Genomic DNA, 24,437 nt, shown 5'->3' with positions numbered 1-24,437 from the left:
TTGAGTGCAAACACAAGTAGAATTTGATTCTCCAATAGTGTCTTGGATAAAAGGTAAATGGTTTTTTTTGTTCTTTGTTCTTTTTTTTTTGTTTTTTGTTCTATTTGCACAAAAAGTCCTTGATGTTCGAAGAATTCAAATTCAATTTCGAATTTTCATACTAAAATTTTGAACAAGGTGGGGAAAATTTATCAAATAGCACACTAAAAAGCTCGCAAAAGAGCTACTCAGTGATTATTTAGTGATTAAATAATGGGACAGAAACAATAAATTTTGTTGCTTTGTGTTTTTCCTCACAACAAAGTGAAGACCAAGACTTTCTGACACTTGAGCACTTCGAAATTCAACCACCTTTCGAAAGTATCAAGATGTAAGAATGTCTCTTTTTCGTCTTTTCAAATAGTTCTTCGAGTTTTTCAAGATCTACTTGTAATTGATAAGTTTAGATAGTCTTTCAGGCATCTCTATAGCGAATGATTTAGAAATGCACTTTACTGTGCTATGCAATGATGAGTCTTGGGAAATTTTCCCTTGTGGTTCATTCCTGAGATAAATTTTCTCCAATCTCTGTTATAACTTCCCTAAGCGTGTCCTGACTAAAATATAAAGTCTGGAAAACTTTCTATTCTATAATTAATTTCGAAATAATTCGATCATCAGTTGTACGGTGTTTTACGATCAAAAAATTGATTGAAAAATGATGAATTTTAATAAATAGGCCAAATAACGAATATAAAAAAGATGATGGAGCGCAGTCTGGGGCAGATGCGATTCCAATTGAATATTTTAGAGTGAGCCAACTTCTTTTTACACAAGATTACAGAACAAAAAAAAACAAAAAATGGCTAATATAGGGTAATTGTACCAAATTTCTGCATAGTTACGTGCAAACGTGAAAGTCTTAAGTTTGAAATGTATTTTTTTTTTTAATATAAATTGAATTTTTTTCTTACTTCTTTTTAAGGAGTGTTGCTTGGAACCTTGTAGATAACACAGGTCTACAAAATTTATCTTTTTAAAAAATTCTTAAGAAGTATTAGTTGATTATTTTGCTATTGGGTACGCTGTTTTAGAAAATGACTTTAATTTTTTTCAATCACATCGCAATTCTGAGAACTTAATTATTTTGCATTTTAGCTGTTTTGTTTTACTTTATTAATTATATCTCCGGTTCTAGTGAACGGAATTTAAATTTTAGATATCCGTTGGAAAGCTGAAGAGTTGCCCTACAACTTTATATTAATACCTGAAATCTGTAAAAGCACCCCTTGAGGGTAAAATAATGAGGTGTTCCCTAACAATCTACAAAAAATGCTTTGGAGTGAGATTTTAAAAAATCATATATAACAAACTAAACCCGATATTTCGGTGCTCTCTATGGGAGAACACAGAGGGTCCTTGGGGGTATATATTTGACCATAGAGACGTCTCCTGTGAATTCTCTTAATGTCTCATTTATTGATCTTAGTAATTTTTGAAAATACAAAAATTCTATCTTACAGCAAATTGTTCTAGGGATTTTTTTATTAATCATACACATAAATTACACCATAATGACCTCTAACTACTAGAGAAGTTTATGTTCATATTGAAGAGTTTCTCCTGCAAAAGCATAAGAAATTTCCTTCAATATGGTCATATACTTTATAATCTCAGTAGAGGCCATATAAGATTTTTTCTGAAATGTTCATTGAAACATTTTCAAAATCCAGCCGTTAGGACCTAATTTTCGACTGAAGACCATAGAGACTTATTAAAACCTTAGAGACCTAGACTTGAGACACCTATGAAACACACGTTCATACTACATTCAAGTGCATTTTTATGATATTTCCCTATACCTTTTGAAATAATATAAATTTTGAGCACACATAATTTTATGCATATGGCTAGACAGAGAGCTCCTCGCGTCATATAAATAAATAGTAGGTGAGATTGTTAAGAATCTCACCTAATATGTTTTTTTTATTACTTTACAAAAAAGTCATCTCTGGACGAAAATATTTCCAAAATCTAAACATTCTATCTTCTGAATTTTTAATAGAGTTTCTGAATGAACGACAAATTTAGGCGCGAAGTTTTTTGTGAGTCGAGATTGGGTATTGGGATTATTCCGAGATAAAGAAGGACAACTTTGAGGCTTCTTTTCGGTGGGTAAAGAATCGAATCTCAAAAATCCCTAGAACAATTTGCTGTAAGATAGAATTTTTGTATTTTCAAAAATTACTAAGGTCAATAAATGAGACATTAAGAGAATTCACAGGAGACGTCTCTATAGTCAAATACATACCCCCAAGGACCCTCTATGTTCTCCCGAAGAGAGCACCGAAATATCGGGTTTAGTTTGTTATATATGATTTTTTAAATTCTCATTCCAAAGCATTTTTTGGAGATTGTTAAGGAAAACCTCATTATTTCACCCTCAAGGGGTACTTTTACAGATTTCATGTATTAATATAAAGTTGTAGGGCAACTCTTCAGCTTTCCAACGGATATCTAAAATTTAAATTCCGTTCACTAGAACCGGAGATATAATTAATAAAGTAAAACAAAACAGCTAAAATGCAAAATAATTAAGTTCTCAGAATTGCGATGTGATTGAAAAAAATTAAAGTCATTTTTTGAATCAGCATACCCAATAGCATAATAATCAACTAATACTTCTTAAGAATTTTTTTCATTGTATACCTGTGTAATTTATCGTCTATGTTTTTCTTCAAAAGCATTCTTAACACATTACAAAATGAATAAAAATATAGAGATAGCTTTGAGTAATATTTCGGACACTTTGGTTTTCATAGTTTCTAGGTCTTCCGAAATTCTTCCAAAGTCTTTTTCACATAGTCTCGTTCGTGGAAGCGACATTTTTTTTTGTTATTTGAATGCATTGTATAATCCCTAGAGTATAAAAAAGCTAAAAGTTTATGGAAATTTTAGGAACAAAAGATGTTGCCGAAATTGCAAGCTGGTCGAAATTTGACACAATTACCCTCCATTTCAAAATGAATAAGAATATAGATATAGCTTTAGGTAGTGTTTCGGATTCGGACACGTTGATTCTCATAGTTTCTTGCCCTTCCGGTATTCTTCCAGTCCTTTTCACGTCATCTCATTCGTAGAAGCGATATTTTTTGTTCTTTTTAGCTGAGATTCTTTACAATCTCTTTTGCAATATGCAAACGCTTAAAATTCACGGAAATTTTAGGAACAAAAGAAGTGGCCGAAATTGCAAGCTGGACGAAATTTGGTACATGTACCCCAAGTTCGTCTGTCAAAATATTTGAACATAAAGAAATGGAGATTTCGAAATGCTCCCTGAAGGGTTAAGTGAGGTGTCCTTACTTAATTGTTCTTTCTCAATAATGGTATTCTCTAATTAAAATCTTTTGTAATTAATAAAAAAAATCCGGAACAAAAGAAAATCGATCTTTCTGCCTTAAGAATGGGAAAATACTCTTTGGTGTTCAACTAGGGAATTGCGTAGGAAGATACAGCGACTAATTGTGTTTTGTTTATCTTATTGATGCATTGGTGCAGTCCTACGAAGGCCGGTGGCGGGATGTTTTCGAATGTGAAGAGTCAGATGACGGGATGGCTGGGAAATGCTTCAATACCGTCAATGCCAACCGTCTCAATGCCGTCAATGCCAACAATTCCGGGCTTCAGTAAAAAGAATGCCGAGTCCGAGGAGGGTGCTGCTGCCGAAGTAACCGGAGAGGCTACCAAGGAGGCCGAGGGCGGAGCTGTAGCGGAGGCAACTGAAGCGGCAGCGGTGGATGATGAAGATAAATCTAGGTATATTAGGTATGGGCCCCCCTAATAAAATTCTGCTAACGAACAAAATCGACATTTTCTTAAGTGTTTTCAAGCACAAGTTTCTCATGCCTCTCTCTTCAAGTACATTATTTATTCCATATATACATATATATGATTCCAGACATTATATATATAAAGTTTTTTGCAAAATGTATATTTCGACTTTTGAACGTTCTTTCAAATCTCTCTTTGAGAATATTATCATATTGTCATTTTATTAGTGAGAAAATAAAACATCAGCATAACAAAAAAAAAATTTGCGACCAAAAAAAAAAGAGAATGAATATCATGATTAGATGAAAAAATTCAAATTATGGGGGTCTTCATCAATCACATTTTTTATTAGTATTAATTGGACCTTGTAGTTATTTGTAAAATATTTAATTTATTGAAATTTTTCTACTAATATTTCTTCCTAAATTTAATTTGGTTTTATGTTGGGATTTGTAAATTTGAATCATTCATTGACACTGTGCAGCTATTGTTTTTTTTTTGTGTTTGAGTTTTTGTGCTAATTTTTTGTTGGCTAGGTTCAATGATTTACGGAAATGATTGATGAAATTTGATTTTGCGCCTGTAATTTAGGCAAAATTGTTTTTGCTGTTTTATGATACTTGGACAGCCATAACTATGATTCTACTTAAGCGATTTTAGTCTCTACAGAGGCAAAGGTAAAGGTCTTGAAAAGACGGACAATACTGCAAAACAAGTGTAGTATGTGAAACCAACACCAGGAGCGCTGTAGTCTGTTATGTGTTGGAAGTTTTAAACAGAGATCGTGAAGCAAATAACATTTTCATCCTCTTTTGCATTTTGTAGATATTTTCATTGGCTACATTTCGCTTTAAGGTGTCTACACATTGAAGCTGATTTCATCAAAAATTATTTCAAAAAATTTTGAAAGAAAAATTCATATTTTTGAAGAAATTTTTGAAGAAAAACGCCTCCACACTGAGTAAATTTTCTTTCAAATATTTTTGACAGATTACTATAATTTCCAAGTCGTTCTTGTGATTATTTTTCATGAAAATTCATTGTTTTCTGCTGGAAAAACTGAGTAAAGTGTTTGTGGAAGTTTCTTGGGGTAGTATTTGTTCTCCTTGTTCCCTGTGTTGATAGAAGAATTGTCTAAAAGACGTTCGAGTTTTCCACAAAGGTAAACCTTAACGAAGACCCTCCCGCGCTCTACCTAACGGCATTATCACACTTGCACATTAAAATTTTAATGTGATTCAAGAAAAGAAAAACAATATCATGCCGGAAAATGAAAACATTTCGTTCGCTTGGATTTAATCAAGGTGCCAGAAGTAATTATTGATCACTACTGCACAAATTTTAGAAGAAATTGTTGTGTAAAATCTTCACTTGAAACGGAAAAGTGATCCTTGGAAAGGGCCCCTCAGTGACGGAATTTCAAACAAACACATTAATTTCATTCACCGATTTTTGTTGAGATACTTCCTGCACATAATCACTACACAAATCGCAATAAAACCGCAAATTATGCATTATTTATTGAATTTATTCGCATAATTGCGTTTTTTGTGCAAAAATGACGAAAAAATGAAAATTATAATTATTATTTCCATGGAAATAAAGTATTTCAGAAATACTGAAAAAAAATTCACAGAAATTTCATGTACTTTGAGTGTTTTCAGCAGGTGATCCTTTTGAAAAGGGTCCTTAAAGTGAACCTTTCAAAGGATCAAAATTTGACACTTTTGTAAAAGGTCAATATGATCCTTCAAAGAAAAGGTGTCTACACATTGAGAACAATTTTCGTCAAAAACTGCTTTTTTGAAAGAAATTGGCTGCGGTGCTGTAGGCAGAAACGTCAAAATTCTGTCAAAAATGAAATTTGTGATGAAAATTTCTCCCAATGCGTAGAGGCCTAAAGATCAAAATAAAACATTTGAAAGGGTGGATCATATTTGATCCCCCGAAAGGATCGCGAAAGGGTCAATTTAAACCTTTTATTTTTATCAGTGTACCCATATTCAAGGACGGAAACAAGAAAGATTGCTCCAATTATTGGGAAATTTCCCTTGTAAAGGCCTCTACACATTGGGAGCAATTTTTGTTAAAAATTGCATTTTTGACAAAATTTTGACGTTTCTGCCTACAGCACTGCAGCCAATTTCCTTCAAAAAAGCAATTTTTGACGAAAGTTGTTCTCAATGTGTAGACACCTTAAGTTTGCCCGGCAAAGTGTTTGCCAAAGTCCATTAGAGAAGATTCCGAGACAAAATCGAGCCCAGGCTGAGGAACGATGTGGTTTCAGTTGTGGTAGAAGGGCCACATATCAGCCTTTCACCCTAAAAATGATTGTCGAAAAGGCTTGGGAGTATCCCACAACTATTAATTCCCTTGTTATTCAAGCGCATAAGCACTGCCCTCCAGAATTATAGGGTTTAAGTGTAAAAACTACATTTAAGCCACTATTATAGTGCAATTTTCTCCTCAAAACGTTTGGTTGGGGCTATAAGAGACCCAACCAAACTGTCGTGAATATTTCACTACTCCTAGCCGTTTATGAAGCCTAGGAACGACATCTCCAGAAAAAACACTCTTCCTTTGCATTTTTGGATAATTTACCAAACGCATAAACGCTTTTCTGAGTTTTTCTAGCAGAAAACAACAAGGTTTTATGAAGAACAATCTCGAATCATGATGGCTTCCTTCAAAAATTCTGTCAAAAATTATTTTGTTGAATTTTATTCCCATGTGTAGCGGGTAATTTCTTTCAAAAATTTTTGATGGAAATCACCTTGAATTGAATGTGATTTGTGAAGCAATTTTCGTCAAAAATTGCCTTTTTTCTGACGTTTCTGCCTACAATGATAGGGGAAATTTTCTTTAAAAAGGCATTTTTTTTTAAAGAAATTGCTCCTGGTGTGTAGAGGCCTATAGACACATTTTCTTCAAAAACCGAACTTTTTGTCAAAAATTCATACAATTATCTATGCAAATTTTTTAAAGAACAGTTCTTGAAGCTCATTTTTGATAGAAATTTCTTATAATGTATAGACAATTTTACAAATCGAATTCTGGCGTAATGTCATCTACACACTAGTAGAAATTTCTTTAAAAAATGCATTTTTAAAGAAAATTTCCCCTATCCTTGTAGGCAGAAACGTCAGAATTTTTTAAAAAAGGCATTTTTTGACGAAAATTGCTTCTAGGGTGTAGAGACTATAACTAATGAAAATCTTCACAGCGCCTCTAGTGTTGGTTTTACAAACTTCACTTGTTCTAAAGTCTTGTCAATAATTCAAAGACCTTTAACTTTTTCCCAGTGAAGAATAAAATCGGTTCAGTAGAATTGGAGCAAATGTCACTTAAGTATCAAAAGATGGGAAAAACGATTTTGCCTAGATTACAGGCGCAAAAGCAAATTTAAATAAAAATTGCAAGCATTTTCGTATATTTTTGGACTCAAGCAACATAAAAATAGCATGATACCTCGGATACAATCAATGCTGCGTAGTGTATTAGTTAATAAGTTTATTTCGTCTCTGTTTTATTTTCTCTGATTTTTCCTTCATGCTTCTTCTTCAATTAGAACAAAGTTTTTTAGTTATTTTTCTTTTTCTTCAACTTTGGCTTTATTTATAAATTTTGTATTTGATTGTATAAAAAAAGAGGAGTAATCAGTATTTTCTGCATTTTTTCCTCACTTTATTTTATTACTATTTTATCTTGCAATTTGCATGTCTTCTTTTATCTTATTTAATTGCTCTTTTTCTCTCTTGTGATTGCTTTTTTATTATTTCTGTATTGATAAATATTAAATGAAAAAAAATCTTGCAAATTGCAACAATGTAGCGCAACAGAGGGTGCAGATTCAAAGCCTGGATCGGGGCCAACAACTCCACAGGATGATCAGGCGGGACAAATTGGGCAAGTGACAACAAAAGTGACTCAAGGGGTTAAGAGTTTTGGCTCATTCCTCTACTCATCGGTTAACAAGGCTGGGGCCAAGATTAAAGAGACCGTTAAGGATAATGTGAGTGATAATATAAATATTTACTTATTTTACTTCCCTTCCAATAATGCACTAACCCTTTACTTAAAAATTTTATTGAAAGACAATGAAAATCCATAAATCAAATAATGCTCTTTTTACATTACGAAGGCAACATTAAAAAGAATTCTTTTGAAGTCTTTGCTCTTTTATAGAGCATATGCAACTCAATATTGCTATTAAAGATTGGATGAGGCGATATTGGATTATATGAGAAATCGAGGATTGGTTGAGTGTATGTCGTTAAGACAAATCGCACACAAATGTCGTACTTTCACCCTAGAATAACTCTTTATGTTATTTCCTTGAGAGATGAAATTGAATCATCAGAAAATTGATGTGTACAATTTTCTATTGCCAGTAGATCTAATTTTCCATTGAATTTATTCAGTAAAATACAAAAATATGCCATGCATGTGTCTTCTGTTCAACTGAATAAAAACAACAAATTATACAATTGTGCTGCTTTGCATTTGCTTTTTTTTTTTTTGGAATTTTTCCCGCATGAAAATGAACCATCTGGAAGGTTCTGTAATAGGGGAGAATGGGACAGTTCATGCAGCAGGACTGCAGCAGAAAATTTTATGAAATCAAAATTCTTGTCCCCTTTTTTCTAACGTTTTGCGTATATCCTGTTCTTTCGCACTCAAAATTGAATTGATCTAAATTGATTTTTTGTGACGTTTAAAAGAAGAAGAAGAAGAGTGTGAAAGAATAAGACAGACTTATGCAAACAATTTGAGAAAGAAAAGGATATGAATTTAGATTTCATGAAGTTTTCTTGATCTAAAAGGTATGCCAATGCCATTAGTAAATAAATTAAAAATTGTCAGTATAAAAAACACATGAGTACTTTTGAGGTACTTTTGCATCATTTACCGTTTATCGGTTATCAACCGATTTAAACCGATTCCTAAATCAGTCAAAAGATCCCACAAAACAGTTTTAAGAGTAATAAAATTGATTTTCGTACAAAAATTGCATATTGGTTCATAACTGGTTTACAACTGACCTGTAACGGAATTCTGTAAGGCTCTGGCAATGCCATATGACCTAGTCCCTGGCGAGTGGCCTTCAAAGTTGAAGCCAATTTTTTACTTTCACATACAAATGCGTATGGGAATTTTTCTGCTTTTTTGATCGTCATGCTAAATATTTAAAAAGTGAGAAGTTTTTCCGCATTATAAGATACCTTTCCGTATGGAGGGATAAAATATACTAAATTTTTGTTTAAATAATTTTTTTCCTTGGAGCACTGTGAGCTGAGTCCGAGATCAATTTAGGAATTGGCTTCAAATAGCTCCATATAAAAAGGCCAACTTGCCAGGCGCTTGCATATGACAAACTGGGTTTGAGTCTCAGGAGAGCTTTTTCGAAAATGCGATTCTGTAACCGTGACATTGTCATTTCAGCTCACAGGACATTGTCAGAAGTCACATATTTGACATTTCTGGCAATTATAATGACAATGAATTTTGTTAAACAAATCAATCAAGATGAACTGTATAATATCACTAAGTACAGGCATTTCATTAAAAAATCAATGAATTGAATTTTCGAACTCATATGATATGAAAAAAAAGCTCGATTGGCATTGTCAGGTTTCGAAATCACGCGTGACAATGCCACGAAAATTACAAATTAAATTAATTACAAATAATTAGCGACTTAGCTTAAGGTATTTATAATCAAAATATTGATTTGACTAATTTCCCATCAGTTTCTAACTAATTAAGCCGTTTCTCGGCTTAATCCGAGAGACGGATTAGTAAGAAACTGATGGAAATGTGATCTGATCATTATTTTGATTATACAGTAGAGTCTCCCAAATCTAAATCTCACAAATTCGAACGACGTTTGGATTCAAAATGTCAATTGTGGGGTTATGTTAAAAAATTTGTATTCTGGATGAATGAAAATCATATTTATGTGCTTCTTCCTGAATGTTTATATACATTATGATCGTATAAGATGAAAAAGAAGTATGTTACCACTAAAACTTGTGAGAAAGTACAGGAATTTGATTCAAAGTACAATTTAATCTCACATAAATTTCGTTAGTTTTGGAAAAATCGTTCGAATTTGGGAGGTGAGAAATCGTCAGTTAAATCAGCATTTGTCGTAACTTCCTTTTGACAACTTTTCAGGAGACGAAATTTTCAGTTCAGCAATATTTTTCTTAAAAATGAGTCCCGAATGTGATGCTTTTGAGTCAAAATAGTAAAAGTGGCACTAATAAACTGTAAGTTAACTCGAGAAAATCTTTATAAAATGATTTAACCCTTTAACGACGAGACACTTTTTAAGGACTGAAAATCAACAATAAAAATTAAACTGGGAAACATAATCAATGATAAGTCTTACATCTAACCTTGGAAAGTCCAACAGAGTCTGATTCGGTGTATTTTGTGCTTCTATGAACGATAGGGACGAAAATAGCCCAAAAATTTAAGTAATTTTTCTGACAATACCAATGAATAATATTTTTCGCTTTAATGAAAAATATTACGTATGAGTATTGTAGTTTTTATTGCCAAAAGGGTTTTGCTTTAAAAAAAAATTGGAAGTATAAAAAATAAATAAAATCAATTAAGAATTTGAGAATTTAAAAATTCGCCATTTTTTGAGCTTAAATATTTACTACATAGCAAATAGCTAGAGACTTGCAAAAAATATTCTAGATTCCTTCAATCTTCTACTTTACAATTATGTACAGACAAAAGAAAATAATAACTTTAGGTAGTCAGGAAAAATGATTTTCTTTATGGGACACCGGTGTTCCAATCGTTCTTAAAGGGTTAAAAGCTGAAATATTGAGATATATGTTAGAAGAAACACAATAATATTTTATCGTAACTTCCATCGTTTATAAAGCCGTAACTTTCAATGTATAGAGATCTTGGAAGTTACGACAATTTTCGAAAATGCATTATATCAATTTGATTTATTCTAGTGATAAAAGCGCCTTTATTTGACAAAATTAATCAATTAAACTCTTAGCCCTGTCCCTAAAAGCTTTTATTTCATAGATTTTATAGAATGAATTTTGTGCGCCGTGTCGCTTGTTTTGTTTTGAATTAATGACAGATAGGTAGGGATTTTTTCTCACAAATAGGGTAAGGGCTTATAATTTTGGACAGTCTGCTTATAAGCATCGATGTTCCAAGTTTGAAGTGCGATATTTTTAATACTAATTGACTTTTTTTGTTACTTTCTTATCAGAAGGGTTGTTTAGAAACTTAGCAAGCTATTTATCGTCTTATTTTTATTAAAATTAGTTTTAATACGTTTAAAAATGAATTGATATGTAGAGGTGACTTTGGCTCTTATTTTGGACAACTTGTTTATTAATTTGTCCACCTTGGCTGTAAATTTGGACAGCTAATCCGCCTCAATAGGATGCCCATTGTTCTTCATTTGATGAACCAATCTTACCAAGTCCTCTTCCTGTTCATGTAAGGGAAACGTAGAATGTCACAGAAGCTCGGAAACTTTCCATATCATTCATTAAAGTGAGTTGACTTCGATACTCCAAGTACGTGCGGATTCGCTCATTCCCTGACCTTTCCGGGAGCCTTTCAAGGTTTTTCTCGCTACATCTCTTTCGTAGAGATGATGCTCCTTTGTTTCTCCAGGCATTTGTCCAACCTAGTCATCACAAAAGCTAAAACTTAACGAAATTTCGTGAGAAAAACACCTGTCCAAAATAAGAGCCATTACCTCACTGGTAAATGTATTAAAACATTTCCCATTTTTCACACGAAAAATCTAATTCACAAGGCAAATCTCACTTCAGATCAAATGTACAAATCACCAGTAACGAGAATCAACACAATATTCAATGAGTATTCAATAATATCACTCAAAAAAACCGAAGAAACATTGTTAGTACTTCACTACAGCTAAATAAGAACTGATGTAAACAAGAAGTTCTGTCATATTTCTCGTAAGCAATTGCTCACACTGAATTTTCAACAAAGCAATTTCAACTCAAATCATATTCAAAATTTAACGTATTTAGTGTTAAAATCTTCCAAAAAGAACAAATATTTAGATAGAATTCATTATTCATCAAATATTGGAATAAAAATCCATCATTTTAATCAATTTATTTTTAGTGTCCAATTTTATCCTCAAAGTGTCCAAAATAAGAAACTGGACAAAATTATGAGCCTTTCCCCTATTGAATTAAAATGATTTAATGTTGCATTATTCGCACTGTCTTTCGATATTTGGAAGAGTTTGTAAACGTTTTATTGAGAAATATTGCAATTCTGCTGCAAATTACGAACCACGCAAACGAGCAAAAGAAGTTACGGCAAATGCTCATTACTGAAAATTTTGTATTGAAATTTCTCGTAACTTCTCCAAAAATTTAAGTTACTACAAATTCTTATACATTTTTCTCAATTAAGTGCATTTACATTTAATAAACAATATTACGCCGATTCCAAATATGTATATATCTCAAAATCGCAAAAATGAAGTTACGATAAATGCTGACTTAACTGACGAAATGTCAAAAATACCCCCCGAGCGTTCGGATTTAGAAAATTTGCTCACGGGGGGGCAAAAATTTTTTTTTTACTTTTCAAATTTTTGAAAATATACTCTTCCTTAATGTCCTCTACACATTAGAGATATTTATGTCCATATTAAAGAGGTTTTCCTACACAAGTGTAGGGAATTTGCTCCAATATGAACATAAATTTCTCTAGTGTGTAGAGGTCATAAGGAGGATTGTAAATTATAAGATCTAAAGTGGTCTATATTTTTTTATTGTTTAAATCGATAGATAAACAATCTTAGAATTTATCATAAATATTTCAGAAGCTTATTCGAAATACATTCTAAGTAACAGAGCTGAAAGCAAATGAGCGCCGATCAGAATAGCATACGCTGGAACGCAAATCCAAAAATTTGAGGCGTGTTTTCTCCACTTTTCATTTTTAAATTTTTGTCGAATTTGCGGGAAAGGTTAAGAAAAAACTTATAGACCAAATGAAATGAATAAAGGCTTATTCTCTTCAACATTAAATTCTCTTCTAGTTGAACTAAAAAAAAATGATGGAAACTTATTCTTTATTTTTTTACAACATGTGAAAGTCAAAATTTTGTCCCAAAAACGTATCTTTTTTCCAAAACCTTGAAAAAAAAAGTTCCGATTTTACGATTTTGTTCGGGTTTTCATAGTTAAACTATAAAATACACTAATGGAAATTGATTTTTTTCTCAGATAAAAATTACGAACTGCAGATTTTCCTGAAATAAGGGAGTAGTGCGACGAGGCACACAAGAAAAATTCAAAAATCTTGACCGTTTCCTTCTCCTCTAAAGAAAAAATCCGAAAAACAGCTAAGTTTTGGCCTTCTTATTTACACTCCCCGATTAATTCACAATGCATTAGGGGGGAGTCTAAATTAGTAGACCAAAAATTAACTTTTCTTGTTTTTTGGTTTTACGCGATCTTTCATACGAAAAAAAATTACAAAATGGTTGTCTAAAGTATACTCGAGCGTTTTGTCGCAGCACTCCCTAATTAACGTGAAATGTGTATCTGATAATTCTTATATGAAGAAAATTTAAAATAATTTTCGATTTTCATAAGTTTGTTTCATATTTAAACCAAGAAAAACTAGAAAAAATCTTGAAATCAGTGCTTCAAAATTTTTGATGTTTGCTCAAGTGCATGCAAATTTACTCGACAGTCTTTGGCTCTCGTCTCTGTATTTTCGAAAATACAATCATTTTTATTATTTTATTAAAAATCGTTTTTAATAAAATCAACGAAACCAAGAGGCTTCATAAATGTTTAAGGGTTGATCATGGTTTCAAATTGCAAAACTGTGTTTTTCTTGTTTTTTTTTTATTGTACTTCTCAAAGTTAAAATCTATTAATGAATTTTGTATAGAGTTTTTATTTACATTTAAAAAATATATATCAAACTTTTTTAAGAGTAAATAGATGCAGAAATTATGATATTTGATTGTTGCGATGATGAAGAAAAATACTTGACAGATCGAGTTGCTCCGAAAAAATTAAATATTATCAAAAATTTTATAATAGTAATTTATGTCAAAAATTGTTTTATTTTAAGAAATTGACGGTATTTCCTCCAGGAAGAAATGTACAAAAAATCTGTTAAGAGAACAGCTTTCGACGGAAATTCCTCCTTATGAACTCTAAACATTTCTTTTCTTAAAAAACTGCGTTTTTGAAGGAAAGTGTCTGCAATGCTGTAGATAGAAACGTAAAAATTCTGTCAAAAATGCAATTTTTGACGAAAATTGCTCCCAATAATGTGTAGAGGCCTTGACATTTAAAAGAAGTCTTTAACCACAGAGGCAAATTTGAAAAAGTTTTGTTTTATATATATTTTACAAAGGCGCTTTCGAGTTCATAAACTTATAATTTTTATTGATATATTGCTTTGAAACTTGAAAAATAGTATATTTTTAAAGATCAATACATGAATACCAAATAACTATTACATTTTTCTTAATTTATCACAAAAATGTGGCAATATTTTACCGAGTTTTGATTTTGCAGAAGAACAATTGACAATTTTAGCAAATTTTGAAACAGAGATTGGCCTTCTCAGGGGGGGGGCAGAGACAGGTTAGGGGGGGGCAATGTACCCCTGCCCATCCCCGTTGTTACGCCCCTGGTTGTAAGTGTGGCTAGGGTATTAAGTCTAAAGCTCGTATAAGGCTCGTATAATGTTGCCCGGTCATCCCCTGCACTCGAAACCCAGTCCGATCCTTGCTAATTCCGCATTTAGCATATGCTTCATTGACTGGCAAAAAAAAATGTCTTCTTTTAACACTTTCTCTGTGATACCCCCAGCAGAGCATTTTGGGAGACTTCACGAAGGAACAGGAGGCCTTCATGAAGGAGAATGCTGGAAAAGGTGGCTCTGGTCAGCCTCCATGGGTCGGTATTGCCAATGGTGAGAAAGTGAAGGAGGAGATCATCTGTCTGTCCTCGGACAGGCGTAACTTTGTCCGCGCTCCACCAGCCGGTGTGGACTTCCAGTTTGACTATGATGTCTCATACACTGTAGCTCAGGCCATAATGGCTGAGGATCCGGCGCTCGAGAAGATGCGCTTCGATCTGGTGCCCAAAATAATCACAGAGGAAAATTTCTGGCGCAACTATTTCTACCGCGTCTCGCTTATTTGCCAAGCAGCCGAACTGGGGACTCTGGGGACGGAGTCTGGGGTGGGTCAGGGATCACCTGAGGAGTAAGCATTTGGGGGGGATGAGGAGGAGGTATCCATTGCAGGAGACAGAGAATTAGAGAGGGGTCAAGGTAAGTTTGCCTATTTTCTATCTACCTCCATCTCAATTTTACGAAATTTTCTGCTATTTATTTTCTTGCTGCTCAGGATAAATAAACGTGAGATATTTAGGAAAAAAAAAATATATATATATATATTTATTCATTTGGATCCAAACACCAAAAAGAGAAAAAAAAATCCTAAACTTAGGTGAATAGTTATATTTACAGAAAAAAAAAATTGCATTTGAAGAAAAAAAAACTATTTGAGCATAAACTTTTGTGTCATTTGAAGTTCGTTTTGAAAATATATAAACAAGAAGGTGAAAAAGAAAGAGGAGAAGCTCGAAAGGAAGAATATTTATCAGGAGAAAAGGCGGGAAACACTTTTAGTGAGTGAAGAGTTACTTAAAAAGGAAGAAATATAAAACATAGTAAAATTTATTAAGTGACTAAAAATAAAAAGAAAAACAGACAAGTAAATAAAAAAAACTGATTCATATAATTATACAAATATAATACATGATTGACATGAGATATCCTGTTGTATACATTTGTATATTATATGATGTTACAATTAAAAAAAAATCAGATAAACAATTAAAATTAATTACATGTAATATTCTATATCTATTAAATTGCATTACAGACAACAATGTAAATTGTAGGGAGATAATTTGTAGAGCCATGATTCGAGGACAAATGGATGGGTCGCGAGGGGGATGACGAGGAAGAAGTATTTGAACAAGAGGAACTAAAAGTATCTCCTCTCCCTCCAATATCCAATTTCTCGTTTCTCGACGCGAGATGGAAAATCAGTTAAGAATAGTAACAATAAATAGATGAATTTAAGACAATTCAAGTCACTCTCAATTGAGAAAATCATTCACAAATAAATTGGGAATCATAAAATAGAAAATCTATCAATGTGGAAATGAAACAAGTTGATTAATTACAACAAAAAAAAGAGCTCTTTGACAAATAATTTATTTCGCAGTTTCATCATTCTTTTATTTCTAACAAAATATAAAAAGAAATAAAAGAATATGTCCATAAATGCTTGTGTAAATAATAATAAAAAAAAATGAATGGTTGAAAGGGAGTTGCTTGAATTGATGAAGATGCACTTTTTAAGGATGACATTCAAAACGCGCCTATTTGAACAGCGAATTTTTTTTCTGTATCTAGAAAAATTGCTTATGTAAGTTAATATGAGGGAGAAATGTGAGAGAAAAAGCGTGGAAAATATAGGAGATTCATCAACTTGTTTCATTGCGGTCATTACATTTTTTTCTGCCCCGAAAAAAAAAAAACAGCACAGCGGATGGAAAATGACGTTTATGTAATTTTAGTCGCGGTAATATTGCAATAGTCATTAAAATAATCTCTTTGAATAATAACTGAAGAATTTTCTAAAGTCACCAAGGGAAAGATTTCACAGATTTTTAAAGATTTCTGATTGGTTAGAGCTTTGAATGCTGTGAAAGCTTTAAAGCTCTAGCCAATTAGTAAACGCAATGTTACTTAAATATTTTATCCCGTTTAATATTTTAGACTCATTGCGTTCTTTGATTAGTCAGAAAGCTTGAAAGCTAACAAAGCTTTGAGCTTTAAGCTTTAGCCAATCAGAGATCAAACTGACACTAAGATATTCAAACCCATAAAATATTTCAGATCCATCGCACTCTCTGATTGGATAGAGCTTTGAATGCTTTGAAAGCTTTAAAGCTCTAGTCAATCGCGATGGGACTAAAATAAGCCATCTTAAATATTTTAAGTCCATTACGTTCTGTGGGAAGTTAACAAAGCTTTCAATGCTTTGAAACTTTTAAGCTCTAGCCAATCAGGTACGCAATGAGACTAAAATATTTAATCCCATCAATTATTTATTTTAAATCCATTGCGTTTCCTGATTTGATAAAGCTTTGAATGCTTTAAAAGCTTTAAAGCTCTAGCCAATCAGGACACGCGATGTTACTTTAATATTTTATCCCGGTAAATATTTTAGGCCCATTGCGTTCTGTGATTAGCTGGAAAGCTTGAAAGCTAACAAAGCTTTGAGTTTTAAGCTTTAGCCAATCAGAGATCAAAGTGAGACTAAAATATTTAAAGTTATCAAATATAAACTACCACGTTCTGTGATTGGATAGAGCTTTGAATGCTTTGAAAGCTTTAAAGCTCTCGTCAACTAGGAAATGCAATGAAACTAAAATATTCCATCTCATCAAATATGTTAGGTACATTACGTTCTATGATAAGCTAGAAAGCTAGGAAGTTTACAAAGCTTTCAATGCTTTGAAACTTTTAAGCTCTGAGACGCAATGAGACTAACATATCCCATCTTATCAAATATTTGAAGTTGATTACGTTTTATGGTAAGCTTGAAAGCTTAAAAGCTAACGAAGCTTTGAAAGTTTTAACGCTCTGGCTATTCAGAAAACACGACATGACTTAAATATTTTAGTTCTATTGCGTTCTCTGATAATATAAAAGCTTGAAGCTAACGAAGCTTTGAAAGCTTTTAAGCTTTAAAGCTCTAGTTAATTAGAACATGCGATGGGACTAAAATATTTAAACCCATCAAATGATTTGGTTTATTCGCGTTCCCTGATTGGTTAGAGCTTTGAATACTATGAAACCTTTAGAGCTCTGGCCAATCAAGAACCCAATATTTAAAATAATATATTAAAATATTGCATTCCATTAAGTATTTTACATCCATTGAATTCTCTGATTGGACAGAGCTTTGAATGCATAGGAAGCTTTAAAGTTTTAGTCTAGCTTTGAAAGCTTTTAAGATCTAGCCAATTAGAAAATACGATGAGACTAAAATGTTCAATCCTGTCAAAGGCTTCAGTCCAATCGCGTTCTCTGATTGGGTATGGCTTTGATTGTTTTAAAAGCTTTGAAAGCTCTAAAGCTGACTCAATGAGGTAACACATTGGAAATGAAATATTCCATCTTTTCAAATATTTTAGGCAAATCGAGTTTTCTGATTATCTAAAAAACTGGAAAGCTATTTGAGCTTTTAAAGCTTTTAAGCTGTATCCAGTAACGAATTTCATGGGACAAAAAATATTTTTAAGAGCTTCGCTTTCTCTCATTGGCCAAAGATTTCAATTATTTCCAATTTTAGTTTAAATTTTCGATTCGTTTCGAACGGTAGCAGTTGAGTGTTTTCAGTTTTTTATTGTTTAAATTTTTAAGATTTAAATGCAAAGTTTTATTTTGGAAATTTCAAAATTAGAGTTAGATTTCGAATGTACAACTTGAAAGCTTGATTAAAGCTTGATTTAGAAGCTCAAACTTCAAAGCTGACTTTGGAAATCTCATATTCAAATTTGGATTTTGAAGATTCAATATCCACTTTAAAGTTTACTTCAGGAGATCCAAGTTTAAAGCTTCAATTTGGAGGATTCAACTCTAAAGCTTTATTTTGGAACTTTAGATTGCAAAACTATTTTTTATGGCTTCAGCTCAGCTTTTAGATCAAGAAAATTTCATAAAATCTAAATTCACATCACTTTTTCTTAAAAATTTCGTCTATGTATATCTTATTCTATCGCACTCTTCTTCTTTTTAACGTCACACCAAATTAAATTTAGTTCAGTTCAATTTTGAGCCCGAAAGTGTGGGATAGACTTAGGCAAATCTTTTGATAAAGAGAAGGATGCGAATTTTGATTTCATGAAATTGTATCGATCTAAAAAGTGTGCCGGAGGCATTAGGTCTAAATTTGAATTTGGATTTCGGTAAAATTTCATGAAATCAAAATTCGTGTACTTTTCTTTCTCAAAAGATCTATATAAGTCTATCTCATTCTTTCAGTCTCAAATTTGGACTGAACTAAATTGAATTTGGTGTGATGTTCAAAAGAAGAAGAAGAGTGCAAAAGAGTGAGATAAACGTATGCCAAACTTTTAAGAAAGACACGGATGTAAATTTTGACTTCGTGAAATATTTCTGATTTAAAAGCGTGCCTGTGCCATAAGCTACCAAATTCTTAAGGTTTAAGGCATAAAAGCTCGAATAGGATGGTCTAATTTTAAAGCTTAAATTTGGGGTTATCAAATTCAAAGCTTGATTCAGAATTTCCAACTGCGAAGCTTAACTTTAGAAGTTTCGACTTCAAATCTGGATTTCAGATGTCCAACTTGCAAGCTTAACTTAGACAGTCAAATTTTGATTTAAATGGCCTAACTCAAATTGTATCATTGTTTATAATTTATTTTTGTGGTTCGCCGCAATATAACCTTACATTCCAAAAAGATCTCTTTACTGCATAAGAAAATGATGTCTTATGCATTTTTTAAGAGCAATAAGTTCTCCAAAGGACATCTTTTGATGAAATAATTTAGTTCCGATTAACTTTTTAACCTCAAAAGTTTAAAGTTAGTAGAAAGCTCTTGAATAACGATTTTGATATCTTAGTAGTTCTCTTTTAAATCGAAATTGAAATAGTATTATTTTTCGTGAATTAGGATGGGATTCAAATTTGAGGCACTGGAAGGATTTTTTTAAAACTAAAACGCAAAAAAGTTATTTTAGAGTTTGAGGTTATGTGCAATTTAACCTCGAGAGAAATTTACCCTATTTTTGAGGTTAGGAATTTCAAATGAGTTTTTCGTCCTGGATAATTTATTGGTTAAAAATTCTTTGAAAGGGCAGATTTGAGAGGTTTTGGCAAGGGATTTTTTAAGGTTAGATTCCCTATTTTTGAAGGTTATTTAAGAGTTCTATCACATGAAAATGTTTCATTTAGTGACTTTGAGAAAATTCCTCAGCGAAAGAAGGATCTATGAACAAGTGTATCTCATTTGCTTATACCAAAAAAAAGGCAATTCTAAAAAACAAATGAAAATAAATTATTTTGTAGCGAAAAAAAAATATAAACACTAGTTAGAATGTCAATGAAAATTAAAAAAAAAAAATGTTAAATAAAAATTATTCATTGATTAAGTAAGGGTGAAAGAAAAAATGAGGAAAATTGAATAAGAAATTCTTCTATTGCACACAATCTTTCATGCTTCCTTCTTCGAGAGAAACCTCTAACCTAAAAAAAAAGAGAAAGACAAAGAAATGGGTTACAAGAATTTCTGTAAAATACCAAGAAAAAAAAACTTTGTGTCGTTCTTTACTTTTCTTATAAAAACAAGCAATTGATGTTTGCTAAGCAACTCTTAAAAAAGCAAAATGAAAAAAAGTCTAAAATAAATTCTGTCAATAATATTGCATATTGTGGTTGGGATGATGGGAATGACGAAGAAGAAAGAATAAATATTGGAAATTCTACTCCAATATCACAAATTTATCATTTTAGAAGTTTTGAAAAATAACAAAAAACAATTGTTTTAATAAAAAAAAACTTTATTGAAGACGTGAATCAATCATAAAATTCACGAGCCCGAGAGTGAAGATACAAATTTTATCAGCTTTTTAAATAAAACGTGAAAACAATGTACAGTGATGCTGATTTTCACAAACAGGATAAATTGCTGGTTACATGGAAATAAACATAAACAATAAATTAATAAACACAACAAGTTAAGAAGATTAAACAAATCACAATGGAAAAAAATATAGAACAGTGCTCTGTGAATGTCAAAGAAAAATCTATTAATGTCTTTAAAAATTCATTATATCGTATAAAAAAATGAAAGGAAATCTATACCAAAAAAAATCATAATGAAAAATGTGTAACAAATATTCTCTTAAGATTAAAGTGAAAAAAGCATTCCATTCTTTATACGTATCGTAAGGACATAAAAGAACCTTATTATTATTATTATTTTCTGAGGAAATTACGGCGGATATTACGTATATGCTTCTATCTGATTCGTTAAAAAATTGAAAATCCAAAAAAAAATCGGTTAAATACCCCATTTAAATATCTCCTTTGTTTCGGTTTGTCGAAAGTTTAAAAGAATAAAAAAAAAACATAAATCTTTCAGTGGGTGTGAATTACCGAATTTTAAAATTCAAATGTAAAACAAATGGAAGAATTAATGGAAAACTATATAAATATTATGTATATAATTACATGATTTACAATATAAAAAAAAGAAACATGAGAAAAAAGGAGTTTTATTAACAGTTAAAAAAAAATGAGAATGTAATTGAGAAAAAATGTTATGTTTGATCATTATACCTACTTATAAATACAATTATGTATGTATATGTTCAAATGAATATTTTGCTGTTTTTCTTGACGCATCGTTTTTCACCAATTCCGTCCTCAGATTGCCTTTGCAATTTTTTCTGCATTTCTTTCACATTTCAATCCATTGATCTTTGTTCCATCAGCGATTATCAAACTGTGATTAACTTGATTTTACAAATTCCCTATTCTCGATTAATATATATGTATATATATAATAATAAATTTATTCAAGCTCTACATTTCCCCTCTTACTATGCGTCTGCCGCCGTCTTAGCGTTGTTGACCAGCTTCCGAAGCCAAACGGCAGAAATGCTTCTTCATTGGCTGTGTAATCTTTGAAAAAAAATTTAAGCTCTCATACAAACATAACCATTTAAAATTGTGGCTGGAATGCGGCTTCCGCTAGCTTAGCATAATCGGTCTCATCAGAAAAACGATAGAAAACTCATATAACGGATCGCGTGTTCCATATTTTCCTACTTATTATTTTTAAAAATAATTGAAAATAAAATACTGAAATATCAGTATTTCAGTTTTCTGGTACTTTTCTCTATAAAATTATTGGGTTGTGGTTAAAATTCATAAAGCTAAAATCGTAAAGGCAAAATACTCTAAGTCAAAGTCCTGTAAGTTGAAGTCCAGAAAACCAAAATCGTAAAAAAAGACCAAAATCGTAAAAAATCCAAAATCTTAAACGCCAAAAATAAGAAAGCCAAAATCCCGAAAGCCAAAATGCCTAAAAGCTAAAGTCTCAAAATTCAGAAAGATAAAATCCCAAAAACCACAAACCCGAAAACCAAAAGTCCAGAAAATCAAAATCCCGAAAAGCCAAGAATACCGAAAAGCTAAATCCTAAAGAAACCAAAATCCCGTAAGCCAAAATCTAAAAAAAAAAAACATAATCCAGAAAGCTAAAATCCCAGAAAATGAGAAACTTAAAAGCCAGAATGCCGAAAAGCTTAAAATCGCAAAAAACCAAAATTCCGAAAACTAAAATTTGGAAAAAAGAATAATCCCGAAAGTAAAAACTTGGAAAAAAACAAAATACCGAAAGCCAATATCCAAAAAAAAAAACTAAATTCCCCGAAACCAAAAATCCCAAAAAACCAAAATGCCGAATGCCAAAATGTCGCAAAGCTCAAATCTCAAAAAACCATTATCCCGAAATGCAAAATCCCAAAAAAACTAAAATCCCGAAAGTCAAAATCCCAGAAAACCAAAATCCCGAAAGTCAGAATCAGAAAAACCAAAATTCCGATTATAAGCCAAAATATGAAAAAGCCAAAATCCTGAAAGCCAAGGTCCCGAATACCAAAATCCTTATAGCCAAAATCTCGAAAAGCCAAAATCCCGAAAAGCTAAAAACCCGAAAGCTAGAATCCCGAAGCAAAAATCCTGAAAACCAAAATCTCGAAAGCTAAAATCTCGAAGCCAAAATCCCGAAAGTCAAAATTCCGATTAAGCCAAAAAACCGCAAAGCCAAAATCCAAAAAACCAAAATTCCGATTATAAGCCAAAATATGAAAAAGCCAAAATCCTGAAAGCCAAGGTCCCGAATACCAAAATCTTTATAGCCAAAATCTCGAAAAGCCAAAATCCCGAAAAGCTAAAAACCCGAAAGCTAAAATCCCGAAGCAAAAATCCTGAAAACCAAAATCTCGAAAGCTAAAACCTCGAAGCCAAAATCCCGAAAGTCAAAATTCCGATTAAGCCAAAAACCGCAAAGCCAAAATCCAAAAAACCAAAATTGCGAAAGGAAAAAATTGTAAATGATAGAATCCCAGGAAGTCAAAAAAGAAAACCCCCCAAAAAAAAAAAACAAATTCCTTAAAAACCAAAACCATAAAAGCTAAAGTCCTTGAAAATCAAAATGCTAATAGCCAAAGTCCCGAAAAGCCAAAATCTTTAAAATCAAAATCCCGAAAGACAAAATCCAAAAAACCAAAATCATTGAAAACCAAAATCTCGAAAGCCAAAATCCCGAAAGATAGAATCTCAGGAAGCCAAAAAAACCACAAAAAAAAAACCAAAATCCTTAACTCTTTCGCGTCACACTTTTATTCAGCAGATGAATTCATGTAAAATTGAGTTTTTCATAATGCTTTATGATCCTCTAATGACGCGACAGAGTTAAAAACCAAAAACCTGAAAGCCAAAATCCCGAGAACGATAATCTCAGAAAAGCAAATCCCAAAAAACTAAAATCTCGAAAGCCAAAATTTTGAAAGATTGAAACCCAGAAAACCAAAAAAAAACCAAAAGAAAACAAAATCCTTATGGCTCCGGCACACCTTTTAGGTCGGGAAAATTTCATGAAGTCGAAATTCGAATCCCTTTCTTTCTCACATGTTTTCCATATGACTATTTCATTCTTTCGTACAGCAAATTCGATTGAGCTAAATTGAATTTGGAGTGATGTTTAAAAGAAGAAGAAGAGTACAACAGAATGAGATAGACATATTCAAAGCATGTGAGAGAGAAAGGAATTCGAATTTCGACTTCATGAAATTTTCTTGATCTAAAAGGTGTGCCGGAGCCATTAAACACCAAAAACCTGAAAACTAAAATCCCGAAAGCCAAAATTCCAGAAAAGCAAAATCCCAAAAGGCAAAATCCAAAAATATCGAAATCGTGGTACCCAAAATCCTGAATAGCCAAAATCCCGAATAGCTATTCGGAAACCCAAAAGCCGAAATTCCGATTGAGCTGAAATGCCGAATGGGAAATCATGTAAAATACCTAGGGGGAAGTGGTGCACCTATGAAAATGGGGCAGCTTTGAAATTGGGATTTTTCACCTATTTTCAAATAAAATTGAGCCTTATCGAGATATAATTTAGGAGCACAAACGGATTGAGATGCTAAATTATATCACGATAAGACTTAATTTTATTTAAAACTAGGTGAAAAATCCCTATTTCAAAGGTGCCCCACTTCCCCCTAAGATAGATGTAATATGGCAAAGGAAAAATTAAGATTTTTATAAATAATAATTTATTATATATTATATTATATATTATATATATTATACTCCCTCCGTTCCGAAATAAGTCGTACGTTTGGCGAAAAATTAGGGATTAAGCAATGGTTTCAGAGAATGTTCTTGTTCTTTGCAAATATCTTGTGTATGAACTATCCTCCATGTTCAGGGATAATAT

At 32.0% G+C, this 24,437-nt stretch overlaps 1 protein-coding gene across 8 annotated transcripts in view; it reads left to right on the top strand.

Annotated features, from left to right (window-relative positions):
• LOC129803689 (synapse-associated protein of 47 kDa) overlaps positions 1-21,309 on the top strand; it is a 34,325-nt gene extending 13,016 nt beyond the window's left edge. The window contains exons 2-5 of one of the 8 annotated variants that reach the window (XR_008751886.1): positions 3,538-3,804; positions 7,642-7,822; positions 14,688-15,153; positions 15,230-21,309. Coding sequence is in view for 4 of the 8 variants with exons in the window: in XM_055850436.1 (XP_055706411.1) it covers positions 3,538-3,804; positions 7,642-7,822; positions 14,688-15,089 (850 nt within the window). In the remaining 4 variants the exon portion in view is untranslated. Of the gene's footprint in view, positions 1-3,537; positions 3,805-7,641; positions 7,823-14,687 lie in introns of all 8 variants that reach the window. The other 7 variants (XR_008751889.1, XR_008751888.1, XR_008751887.1 and 4 more) reach the window with 7 other exon arrangements.
• The last annotated feature ends 3,128 nt before the right edge of the window (positions 21,310-24,437 follow it).

Source organism: Phlebotomus papatasi, chromosome 2 (genome assembly GCF_024763615.1).
Source record: "Phlebotomus papatasi isolate M1 chromosome 2, Ppap_2.1, whole genome shotgun sequence".
Lineage (NCBI taxonomy): Eukaryota > Metazoa > Arthropoda > Insecta > Diptera > Psychodidae > Phlebotomus > Phlebotomus papatasi.
Note: the sequence above shows the minus strand (reverse complement) of the source record. Positions and strands in the feature narration are given on the sequence as shown.